Below are 13,336 nucleotides of genomic sequence, written 5' to 3'. Positions count from 1 at the left end.
GTATTGACTAATACGTAGTAAATTAACAATTAATGGTCAGCAAACTAATTTTAGTGGCTATTTCCAGCAGAAGCTTTTGGAAAGTTGACAAATTTTCTACTTCAGAGAGTCGTACACTACTTAACCCAGTTTCAACTTCCCAGAACATTTTTCTTAAAATTTCACAACTGTCATTGAATTAAAAGCTAACAAGCTTCAAACACGGTATTAAATTCAGCCAGATTTTAAAATATTTCAAGTATCTCATTCCGTCATTGCAAATTACTTTTTTAGTGATCACAATTTAACAAGTATCAAAGATTTTAAATTATACACTTTATCTATTTCCTACTTACGTTATAGATGGATCCACTTGTTTGTAAGCATGGGCAGCACAAGACCCACAGTACGTATATCCTGCATGGCTAAAAAACAAAACATTTTAACTTCATCATAACCAAAATCAAGATATTCTGAAAAAAAAAAAAAACTTTGAAAGAAATAAAACTATAGCAAACATAAAAGAACTGAATGCATAGATTAAAATGTAATGCAGTTAATGATGCAACCTCTTGTACACAAAAGGGAACATAAAATTGTTCTATAGTTTGTTCCAACTCCAAATTTTAAAAATATTTTGTAATATTTTTTGGTCTGGAGAACAACTAAGTTTTGCTTACTTACAGTTATTAACATAACACATAAAGGTATGTGTCATGTATTTTAAGTTATGTTATAAAGTTTTTCATACTTTTCCTCATTAGCATTAGTAGACTACAGTCGAACAACATCAAGACCAAGAGGAAGTCAAAGGAAACCAAAACAAATACCATTCGACCAACAATACACTTCCCTCTGTGCGCCTGGTAGTAAAAGGACTGACCTGGCCGCCAGCCAGTGTTACTCTCATTTCCTCACCATACCACTAGTCCTTTCCATTTTCGGGGCTCAGCATGCAGTCAGTTTTAACACTGACGCAATGACTTTGCTTCCTGAACTCATTTTTCTTTCTTGGCTCATTCTAGCTACATGAATCTAGTGTTGTTTTCCATAGTGCTTGCTTAATTACTTAATAGTATGTGGCCAGTGGTACACCGGTTAATGTTTCAACAACTGCTCTGCAGGTAAAAAGAATATGAGGGTGTGTGTGTGTGTGTATGTGTGCACATAAGCTCATAATAAAATTTTACTGATGTAGAAAGATGTATGCTGATTTATAAATAATGGTAAAATATTCAGTATTCATCATTGCAAATTCCATATAACCAACTGTCACTTCTGAGAGAATCTATTTTTGCTCTACACATATAGCCAAATGATGGTTACAGCAACAACAGAAAAACATCAACCAATCCCACTCTTATTTACTTGAAATTCTGAACTCAGTATGTTACAGATGTATGTACCATTGTGTTCACTGAACGACTATTCACAATAGCCAAGTTATGAACTCAAGCTAAGTGTCCATGAACAGATATATATGTGTGTACATACACACAATGGAAGAGTATTCCTTAAAAAAGGAAGACATTCTGTCTTTTCCAGCAACAGAGATGGAACCAGAGAACATTATACTGAGTGAAAGAGGCCAAACACAGAAAGAAAAATATTGCATGTTCTCACTTATATGTAGAATCCCAAACACTGAAGTCACGGAAGTAGAAAGTAGAAGCATGGTTAAGAGGCTAGGGGATGGGAGGAATAGAGAGGTGATAATCAAAGGGTATAAGCCCCAGTTAGCTCCAAGAAGTAAGTCTGACAGGATTTTCAGTCTGTGTGACTGTGTATGTGTGTGTAGATCTGTTGCACAGCATGGGAACTAGAGCTAACACTCGAACAGCATACATTTCAATCGCACTAGCAAGGTGGATTCTGAACAGTCTCACAATGGAAGATGTAGAATGTCTGCAGACACAGTAGACTAACTGGCCTAATTTCAGGCTACACCCCAAAATACTAACCTCACCTCCTACTCTCCTAAATACAAGTAGGTACAACTATAATTTGTCAATATATAACAAAAAATAATTTTTAAAAGTGATACAATCAAGACATATCCTGAACTTCACCCCTTCATCAATGAATGTAACGGCTGTTCTTTGCTGATTAGATAAGGTTTTACATATTTAAAGAGTATTTTCTCACCTTCTTGTGTAATTCACAATGTAAAGACTACAAAAATACTCAGTTCAATTTGTATTATTAATGTTTCCTCATTACCTTCTTAAGTGCAAACAATAACAAACAATAAATGAAGCCAAAAGGGCAGCAATGTGGCATAACAGGTTAAGATGCCACCCTGTGACACCAAAGTCACTGTGGGCACCAATTCCAGTTCTAGTCACCTAATGTCTGATCCAGCTCCATGCGAACGTACCTAGGAAGGTAGCGGAAGACAGTCCTAGTGCTTGGACCCTGCCATCCACATGGGACACCCAGATAGAGTACCTGGCTCCTGGCTTTGGCCTGGCCCAGCTCTGGCCATGTAGGGAGCGAACCAGGGGATGCAAAACATCTCTATTTCTTTGTCATTGTCTTTTTTCCCTCCCTCTCACCCTCCCTCCCTCCCTCCCTCTCACCCATCCTCCCTCTCCCCGCCCCTTCCAATCTGTTAACTCTTTCAAAAAATAAATAAATCTTTCCAAAAAAATGTGGCAATATCAAGCAAGAGGTGCTATTGTCATGGATCAGTGCTAGTGGAGTCTAGGAAATAAATGCTCTAGTCTAACAGAGAAAAACTAACAGGGGCAGCACTGTGGCATAGCGGGGAAAGCCACCATCTGCAGTGCCAGCATTCCATATGGACAGCGGTTCAAGTCCTGGCTGCTCCAAATTCCATCCAGCTCTCTGATGTAGCCTGGGAAGGTAGTACAAGATGTCCCAAGTCCTTGGCCCCCTGCACCCACATGGGAGACCTGGAAGAAGCTCCTGGCTCCTGGCTTCAGATTAGCCTAGCTCCTGCCATTGCAGCCATTTAGAGACTGCATCAGCAGATGGAACACACCTCTCTCTCTCTCTCTCTCTCTCTCTCTCTCCCTGACTCTGTCTCTCTATAACTCTGCCTTTCAAATAAATAAATAACTTTAAAAAAAAAAACGAAAAGAAAAGAAAAGAGCCGGCGCTGTGGCTCAATAGGCTAATCTTCCGCCTTGCGGCACCGGCACACCAGGTTCTAGTCCTGGTCGGGGCGCCGGATTCTGTCCCAGTCGTCCCTCTTCCAGGCCAGCTCTCTGCTGTGGCCCGGGAGTGCAGTGGAGGATGGCCCAAGTGCTTGGGCCCTGCACCCCATGGGAGACCAGGAGAAGCACCTGGCTCCTGCCATCAGATCAGCGCGGTGCGCCGGCCGCAGCGTGCCGGCCGCGGGGCCCATTGGAGGGTGAACCAATGGCAAAAGGAAGACCTTTCTCTCTGTCTCTCCCTCTCACTGTCCACTCTGCCTGTCAAAAAAAAAAGAAAAGAAAAAAATTAACAAATTTCAGTGACCAAATCAGGAAGAGGGGCTAACTGTAACAGTAATCACATTTACTATATGTTTATTATGTGTCAGGCACCTTTCTGAATACTGCAAGGTATAATTCCTTTAATCCTCACACCATCCTTTTGAGACAGAAATTACTATTTTTCCCATTTTATAGATGAAGAAACTAAAGTAGAGGTTAAAAAACTTGCACAAGGCCACAGAGATAGTTAAGTGATGAAATCAGAACTCAAAATCAGGCAACAGAGCTCTAAAACCCACACTCTTAATCACCATTAGAGATCTTTACATGTGTGAAGCAAGAGAAGGATTTCACAGAATAGGAAAAGCAACAAGTCTGAAAACTCTAAGAATACCTGAAGAACCATATACTCTATATAAGACTACAAGAAAAATCAAAAGTTTTTAAAACATGATTAATTAATGGTAAATCTAGCCAGCGCCGCGGCTCACTAGGCTAATCCTCTGCCTTGTGGCGCCGGCACACCGGGTTCTAGTCCCGGTCGGGGCGCCGGATTCTGTCCCGGTCGCCCCTCTTCCAGGCCAGCTCTCTGCTGTGGCCAGGGAAGTGCAGTGGAGGATGACCCAAGTCCTTGGGCCCTGCACCCCATGGGAGACCAGGATAAGTACCTGGCTCCTGCCATCGGATCAGCGCGGTGCTGACATTGTGGGCATGGCATCCCATATGGGTACTTGTTCAACTCCCTGCTGCTCTATTTCTGATCTGATGGATCATAACGTGCCTCTAAGAAAGCAGTGGAAGATGGCCCAAGTGCTTGGGATCTGGAACCCATGTGGGAGACCCACAAGAACCTTCTGGCTCCTAGACTTCCATCTAGAAGAGCGCTGGACACTGCAGCCCTTCAGGGAGTGACCAGCAGATGGAAAATTTCTGTGTGCCTCTCCCTCTCTCTCCATAACTCTGCCTTTCAAATAAATAAATCTTAAAAAAAAAAAAAATCACTGGGGTCAGCATTGTGGCATAGCTGGTGAAGTTACCCCCTAGGATGCCAGCACCCCATACAGGCAGTGATTCATGTTTCAACGGCTTCACTTCTGATCCAGCTCCCTACTAATAGCCTGGGAAAAGCAGATGAGGGTGGTCTAAGTGCTTGGGACCCTGCCACCTACGTGGGAGATCTGGATCAAGTTCCTGGCTCCTGGCTTCAGCCTGGCCCAGCCCCAGACATTGCAGGCAGGTGAACCAGCAGATGGAAGATCTATTTCTCTCTCTCTCTGTGTCTCTTTCTCTCTTCTTAAACAGAAGTTTATGTACTACAAAAGAAACATTCAGGAAAGTGATGAGGCAATTGACAGAATGGGATAAATTATTTGCAAACCATGCAACTGATAAAAGATTAATAACCAGAATATATAAAGAGATCAAGAAACTCCACAACAAAAAAAAAAAAAATAAGTCAATTAAGAAATAAATGGGCAAGAGCCCGGCACTGTGATATAGCAGGTAAAGCTGCCACCAGCAATGCTAGCATCCCATATAGGTGCCAGTTCCAGTTCTGGCTGCTCTACTTCCGATCCAGCTCTCTGCTATGGCCTGGGAAAGCAGTAGAGGATGGCCCAAGCCCTTAGGCCCCTGCTCCCACATAGGAGACCCAGAGGATGCTCCTGGCTCCTGCCTTTGGATCAGCGCACCACTGGCCATTGTGGCCATCTGGGGAGTGAATCAGCAGATGGAAGACCTCTCTCTCTCTGCCACTGCCTCTCCAATAAATAAATCTTTAAGGAAAAAAAAAAAGAAATGAAATCCTGTCATTTGCAACAAAATGGATAAAACTTAAAAACATCATATTTAGTTAAAAAAGCCAGTCCCAAAAGGACAAATACCATATGTTCTAACTGACCTGTGATAACTAATAGAGCACCTAAAAGGTAGTCTATAGAAGTGACATTAACACCTCGAGACGCAATGACTTGGGACAGCCCTTGTCTCGACTGTTGAGGAACAGTTTTTTGGTTTTTTGCCTTTTTTTTTTTTTTTTTTTGCATACTATTTGTTGAACTCTTTACTTAGTGTAGAGTTAATTGTATGTGTGTAAAGTTAAATGAAAATAGATCTAAGTAAAAAGTAATAATGGAAATAGGAGAGGGAGGAGGAAGAGGGTTGGGAATGTGAGTGGGAGAGCAGGTACAGGGGAAAGAATCACTATGTTCCTAAAATTGTATTTATGAAATGCATGAAATTTGTATTCTTTAAGTAAAAGGTTTCGGGGCGGGGCAGGGAGAAGTGTTCTTGCTGGCGCCATTGCGCAGTAGGCTAAGCCTCCATCTGAGGAACCAGCATCCCATATGGATGCCAGTTTGTATACTGGCTGCTCCTCTTCAGATCCAGCTCTCTTCTAATGGCCTGAGAAAGCAGTGGAAGATGCCCCAAGTGCTTGGGCCCCTGCACCCACCTGGGAGATCCAGAAGAAGCTCCTAGCTTACAGACATCTGGAGAGTAAACCAGCAGATGGAAAACTTCTGCCTCTCCCTCTCACTATAACTCTACCTCTCAGCTTTTCCATATCACTCTGGTTCCAAACAGCTTCTCACAAAGTCAAATACAAAATTATACTTAAAACCTGTAGTTTTTCATTAGGCTTAAAACCATGCTTTTAAAAACTGATCTTTCTTTTTAACAGGGAGTGCTTCTACTTCTCCTTTTGCTCCTCCCCAGCAGATGTGTTAACATCAGCAAATCCAGCTCTTGACTTGCCAAAATCTCTTAGGAAGCCAAGGGCTTACAACCAAATGAGGACACAAGGCCACTGTCCATTACTGTTCACTGTTAAGTGATGGGCTGGGTCTCAAGAGAAATACCACAGTGTGGTTATCATTTAAATTCCCATTCCAGGAAACCAATTACTATGTGATACGGACTGGTACTTGTTAATTCTGAGAACTTCAAGGTCATAGGACAATAAATTCTCAATGCCCAAAATCTACCACATATTCTATGTGAGGCTTTTCCACAAGGACACAGAGAATAATAAAAGAACACTCATCTACGATTCAACAATGTCAAGTGCTAGTAGTCCTAATTTTACTTAACAGAAGTGAAAATACAAAAAAAGACTGAACCAGGTGAAATGAGATCTCCTACAACAAAAAGAAAAGTCTGCTAAGAAATACTGAAGCTTTCTAAAAGGTAAAATTCCTCTCCAAAAGGTAGAATTCCTCTGAACACATGGAATCAACTTGACTGACAACTGTCCCTCAAGAGTTTGCAGAAGCACCAGCTTCCTCATGGCCTCTCTTTATTTTGCTGTACCTAGCCTTTCATTAACTTCACAGTTAAATGCTCAGTGGCCCTCAAGATTCCTGCTATGATAAAAAATAATTATGACACCAAAAATGTCCAACTTAAGACATGTTATTATGCAGAATGTTTTATTTTTATAAGATCTCAGATATTAATACTATGAGTTAATGAAAGGTGTTAGTTATCAAAGTCAAATACAACTGTAACCACAATACTGCAATATCTAGATCTTTTTCACTTTCAGAATATATAGAATATTTTTAAAATTTTTTAAAGATTTATTTTATTTATTTGAAAGACAGAGTTACAGAGAAAGGTAGAGACAGAGAGAGAGGTCTTCCATCCACTGGTTCACTCCCCAGATGGCTGCAACAGCCGGAGCTATGCTGATCCGAAGCCAGGAGCCAGGAGCCCCACATGGGTGCAGGGGTCCAAGGACTTGGGCCATCTTCTACTGCTATCCCAGTCCATAGCAGAGAGCTGGATCAGAAGAGGAACAGCAGGGACTAGAACCAGTGCCCATATGGGATGCCAGCACTTCAGGCCAGGGCTTTAACCCACTGTGCCACAGCGCTGGCCCCCAGAATATATAGAATTTGAGATGTCACTTACTATGTCAGCATAAGCAAGGATGACAAATTAACTGGGCATCCCCAGTAAGTAATTTAACTACGTAAGTTATGAAGATTGTTGTCTCATGATATCAGTGGTCAAGCACTACAAGTATGCTTTACTATATACAAACTGAGAGAGACAGACAGACAGGTCTTCCATCCACTGGTTCACTCCCCAGATGGCTGCAAAGGCCAGAGCTGCACTGATCTGAAGCCAGGAGCCAGGAACCAGGAGCATCTTCCGAGTCGCCCATGTGGGTACAGGAGCCTAAAGACGTGCCATCTTCTATTGCTTTCTCAGGCCACAGCAGAGAGCTGGATCAGAAGTGGAGCAGCCGGAACTTGAACCAGGGCCCACATGGGATGCCAGCGCTGCAGGCGGCAGCTTAACCCACTAAGCTACAGTACTGGCCCCAAAAGTAGAAACTTTAAACTTTCTAAATGTATGGGATTGATTGGAGGGTTTCATTGTTAAATCTATTCAGCCATATAATCATCTAATAACTAAAAATATGATTCTTCTCCCTTCTTCACAGATAAAAATTTGGAATAAATTACTGGCAGTGACTAAACTATATGGATCAAATATAAACTATAATGGATCAAATAATAAAGGCTATTGATATGACCATTACTGAAATAGTCTAAGCATTAATTTAAACATTTGAATAGTTATTCTATGTGAGTTGGAAATAACTATTTCTTGGCATGAGTGGGTAAATATTAGGGTTAAACTAGTAGCAAAGGCATATGATATAAAGATTTTATTGGTGGGCAAATGGGGCCTCTTTACAAACATCTGCAGTGGCTAGGATATAATAAAGGATAACAATAATGAGTGAAATTACAATAGAACAAGTTACTTTTATTTGCAGTTTTAATTTTTTGTTTCATGAAACCAACAGATTACTTATAAACTTTAAAGGTTAAAAAAGCCATATTGTGGGCCGGCGCCACGACTCACTAGGCTAATCCTCCGCCTTGTGGCGCCAGCACACCGGGTTCTAGTGCCGGTCAGGGCACCGGATTCTGTCCCGGTCGCCCCTCTTCCAGGCCAGCTCTCTGCTGTGGCCCGGGAGTACAGCAGAGGATGGCCCAAGTGCTTGGGCCCTGCACCCCATGGGAGACCAGGGTAAGTACCTGGCTCCTGTCATCGGATCAGCAGCCGCGGAGGCCATTGGAGGGTGAACCAGTGGCAAAGGAAGACCTTTCTCTCTGTCTCTCTCACTGTCCACTCTGCCTGTCAAAATAAATAAATAAATAAATAAAAATAAAAATTTAAAAAGCCATATTGTTACACACAGAGGCATAAGTTAGCAGTTCCTGCATATTTTTCCTCAGTAAATAAGGAGTTTCAAGCTTCTGTGTTTCATTTATCCTATAAATATATGAATAATAAAATAATTTTAGGTTGAATAAGAATAGGAGGTACAAAAGAGTGTTTTCTCATGTAAATAATGAGTTTATATTACTGATATGTAGACTTCCCTATTATGTTGTGATTATTATGTGAAGGAAATACAAGGCTGAAATTAACATGCTGATTCCTAATATGATTGCAGTGAAGTTAGATCATGAAACTGATGATACAAAAAGGAATAACTCCTAATTAGACTGACAGTTATCGTATGACTGTTAATCAAACTTAGCTGTATTCATTTTGCTATTAGAGGGAGTGCTGTCTGTAGTCAGTGGGCTAATAAAATGGTTCAGCTGTGAATTCATTCATACTTAGAGTTTGTGAGATAAAATGATATTGATAATGTGAGGCCATGGGTAATTATTAGGGATGTGGCTTCTTTGAAACTTCATGGAGTTTGAATAAGAATAGCCACAATTACTAGTGCCATATGGCTTACACATGAGTAAGCAATGACTGCTATTAGGTCTGTCTGGCAAAGCAGACAGAGCTTATTATGGTCTTTCCTCATAGGAACAAGTTGAGGAACGGATTCACTAAATAGTCTGTTAAGAGGCTGATACTATAATCTCCCAGTATGGCTCAAGGACTATGGATCCAACAATGGGAGCTTCGATGTGTACTTTTGGCAATCACAGAAAGGGGTATTTTTATTATAAATTATATTCTGCATGTGAACCATAAGAGGCTACTTATCTGCATTTAGTAGGTTATTAAAAATTTTAATGATCCTGTTGAACTTGAGATGTAAAATAATGCTACAAGTAAGAATAATAAGGCAATTAATATGTAAAGAGTCCTGCATTTCTATCTGTTTTCCTCATCAGTTAATAATAACCAGAGATGAGGTTGGCACTGTGGGACAGTGCGTAAAGCTGCCACCTGCAGTGCCAGAATCCCATATGGGCGCTGGTTCAAGGCCTTGCTGCTGCTCTGCTTCTGATCTACCTCTCTGCTAATGCACCTGCGAAAGCAGCAGAGGATGGCCCAAGTCCTTGGGCCCCTGTACCTTTATAGGAAACCCTAAGAAGCTCCTGGCTCCTGGCTTCAGATCAGCTCAGCTCTGGCTGTTGCAGCCATTTGGGGAGTGAACCAGCGGATGGAAGATTACTCTCTCTCTCTCTCTCTGACTCTGCCTCTCTGTAACTCTGCCTTTCAAATAAATAAATCTTTAAATAATAATAATAACCAGAGATGAAATTAATGTAGAGTACAGAATATAATTAGTTCTGATGCTGTGACTATTATAAATAAAAATATTAATGAAAAATTCAAAGTATTGAAATGGAGTTTTTTTTTTTTTTTTTTAGGGACTTGATTCTTTTAAGAGGTGTTGTTGGCCGGCGCCGTGGCTCACTAGGCTAATCCTCCACCTTGCGGCGCCGACACACCAGGTTCTAGTCCCGGTCGGGGGCGCTGGATTCTGTCCCGGTTGCCCCTCTTCCAGGCCAGCTTTCTGCTGTGGCCAGGGAGTGCAGTGGAGGATGACCTAAGTACTTGGGCCCTGCACCTGCATGGGAGACCAGGAGAAGCACCTGGCTCTTGGCTTCAGATCAGTGCGGCACGCCGGCCGTAGCGAACATTTGGGGGATGAACCAACGGAAAGGAAGACCTTTCTGTCTCTCTCTTTCTCTCTCACTGTCTAACTCTGCCTGTCGGAAAAAAAAAGAAGTAGAGGTCTTTTGAGTAGCTTTAGTATGAAAAAAGTAAAAGTAAAAAGTTCCAAAAAAAATTAAAAAGTTCCACCTTTTCCAGCCAAAAATTTTATTAATTAAATGTTGAGAATTCCTTTAATTGGCAGTTAGGTTAAAACTTGTTTTTAATTTAAGTCTTATGTTGTTAGTGAATTATGTAAGACTTTCTTGTTTTAGGGAGTTGGCAAGAATAAAAGACTTACATAGGTGTATGACTTCAATTTACAACCAATTATAAAATGGAAACAAGTTTGGCCACTTTTCTATATATACTAACTTAGAAGTTAATTATATGTTGATTCAACACAGCACTTACATGAAGAACGAGTTTTAATCAGGAAGGCAGCATACCTCAACAGTCAATATCAGCAACACCATGCAAGGAGAACAGAATCTATTTTATGGATTACTGTAAAGAGATGACTATTATGTGTTTAATCAAGAACCTCACTTATGCCTACTTTCTCTCCACATCAATTTTTTTCTTTTTCTATTGAAATATTTCCTTGAAGTTACAAATACTTTAAAATATCCCAAATGAATCAAAAGTCTTCCCCAATACATTCTCATGTATTACTTTACTTATTTCTGTTTTACAGAAAAATTTCTCAAAAAAGGAAGAAAAACCTATATTCACTGTCTTCACTTCCCTTACTGCTCATTCTTTCCTAAACTCACTCCAAGAATATTTTCATTCCCAACACTCCACAGAAAATGTTCTTCTCAAGTTCACTAGTGAACTTCACATTGCAAAGTCCAGTATCAATTCTCAGACCTCACTGCATTTGACCTACTGGAAGCATCTGACAGCTGATCTCCTTCTCGTCCATGACACAATGTTCATGCTATGGTCTCCCAGACATACCACTCAGCCTGGGCTTCCTCCTTCTGCATTAGCCCTCTTCCTTCTTTCCTTTGCAAATACTCATCTTCACTCTGACCTCTAAAAAGATGGCCTGCAGTCCCAAAAAGATAAATACCATATGTTCTCCCTGATCTGCAGTAACTAATAGAGTACCTCAAAGGAAATCCGAGGTAATCTATAGAAGCAGAACTGACACTTTGAGATGCAATGACTCTGAACAGCCCTTGACTGTTGAGGAAGTTTTTTTTCCCCCATATTAGCTGTTGAACTCTGTACTTCATGTAGAGTTAATCTTATGTGTATAAAGTTAATTGAGAATTGATCGTCATAAAAAGTAAGAATGGGAATAGGAGGAGGAGGAGGAGGGCGGTTGGGAGGGAGGGTAGGGTGGGAAGAATCACTGTGTTCCTAAAGTTGTATTTATGAAATGCATGAAGTTTGTACACCTTAAGTAAAAGGTTCCTGGGGGTGCGGGGGTCGGGGTGGGGCTTGAACTCTTATTCCACCTTGTTGATTTGAAATATATTCAGAATATATCACTTCTTTGTTTTTTTGTTTTGTTTTGTTTTGTTTTGTTTTTTTACAAGCAGAGTGGACAGTGAGAGAGAGAGACAGAAAGGTCTTCCTTTGCCGTTGGTTCACCCTCCAATGGCCACCGCCGCCGGCGCGCTGTGTCCGGCGCACCACGCTGATCCGAAGCCAGGAGCCAGGTGCTTCTCCTGGTCTCCCATGGGGTGCAGGGCCCAAGCACTTGGGCCATCCTCCACTGCACTCCCGGGCCACAGCAGAGAGCTGGCCTGGAAGAGGGACGACTGGGACAGAATCCGGCTCCCCGACTGGAACTAGAACCCGGTGTGTCGGCGCCACAGGCAGAGGATTAGCCTATTGAGCCACGGCACCGGCCCAGAATACATCACTTTTTATCAACTCCACCTCTGGCCTCCAGTCCAAACCACTAAGACATCTCTCCTCCAGTCCAAACCACTAAGACATCTCTTTTCTGTATTATTATCAATAAGTTTATTATACAATATAATGTCCATACTAAGAGTAATCTTTTTTAAACTTAAGTCAGATCATGTGTCACTCTACTGCTGAAGACTTGTGATGACTTGCCATATCACTCAGAATAAAACAAAAACCCCAAGTCCTGTACCAGCCTACAAAGCCTCTTTATGATCTAGCCCTCTGCAATCTATGCCATCTACTCTTCTGCCCTGTGTATAGATTAAATATCCTTTATCTAAAATGCTTGGGATCAGGAGTTGATCTGATTTTGAAGTTTTCCAGATTATGGAATATTTGCATAGGCTTTCAATCTTAAAAGATAAGGCCCAAGTCTAAATACAAAATTCATATACACCTTACACACACAAGTTGAAGATAATTTTATGTAATACTTTTAGTGCACTGCATTTCTGTGAGCATGTTTTGGGTATTTAAAATATCTTTTAATCCTATTTCTCCAATTTTTTGTTGTTGTTGTTGGTTTGTTTACTTGAGAGAGAAAGAAATCTCTAACCTACTCGTTTACTTTCCAAATGTCAACAGCTGGGGCTGGGCCAGGCCAAAGCCATGAGTCAGGAACTCAGCCTAAGTCTCCTACATGGATGTCAAGGACCCAACCACTGGCCCATCACTGGCTGATCTTATGCCTACCTTGTAACTGGTATCACAAATTAGGTGTAGATTATTCTAGTTTTGACACCACAGTGTTTCCGACTTTATAGCATTCATACTTCAGATTTCTGGATTAGGGACACTAGCTGCACGTGCCACTCCAGCAGCAATGGCCACCCTGCTTTTCCTCACACCTGAGGCTCATCTCTGCCCCCAGAGACTGTGCCCTTGCCATTCCTCAATCTGAAAGCCTCCCCCGCATATCTGTATAACTTTCTCCATCACAACATTCACGTCCAAGTGTTTCCTTATCCAAGAGACCTTTTCTCACCATCCTATGTAAAGTAGCAACTCCCAACCCATACTGATACTCTCAAACCTCTTAATCTGCTTTATTTTTCTTC

At 41.4% G+C, this 13,336-nt stretch overlaps 1 protein-coding gene across 19 annotated transcripts in view; it reads right to left on the bottom strand.

The window, feature by feature from the left end:
• MEMO1 (mediator of cell motility 1) overlaps nt 1-13,336 on the bottom strand; it is a 652,780-nt gene that overhangs the window by 61,798 nt on the left and 577,646 nt on the right. For all 19 annotated transcript variants that reach the window (XR_016229495.1, XR_016229493.1, XR_016229502.1 and 16 more), the window contains one exon: nt 336-404. Coding sequence is in view for 4 of the 19 variants with exons in the window: in XM_051843036.3 (XP_051698996.1) it covers nt 336-404 (69 nt within the window). In the remaining 15 variants the exon portion in view is untranslated. The remainder of the gene's footprint in view (nt 1-335; nt 405-13,336) is intronic.

This window comes from Oryctolagus cuniculus, chromosome 2, assembly GCF_051225735.1.
Source record: "Oryctolagus cuniculus isolate XC-2025 breed Fujian yellow rabbit chromosome 2, ASM5122573v1, whole genome shotgun sequence".
NCBI classification, from domain to species: Eukaryota; Metazoa; Chordata; class Mammalia; order Lagomorpha; family Leporidae; genus Oryctolagus; species Oryctolagus cuniculus.
Note: the sequence above shows the minus strand (reverse complement) of the source record. Positions and strands in the feature narration are given on the sequence as shown.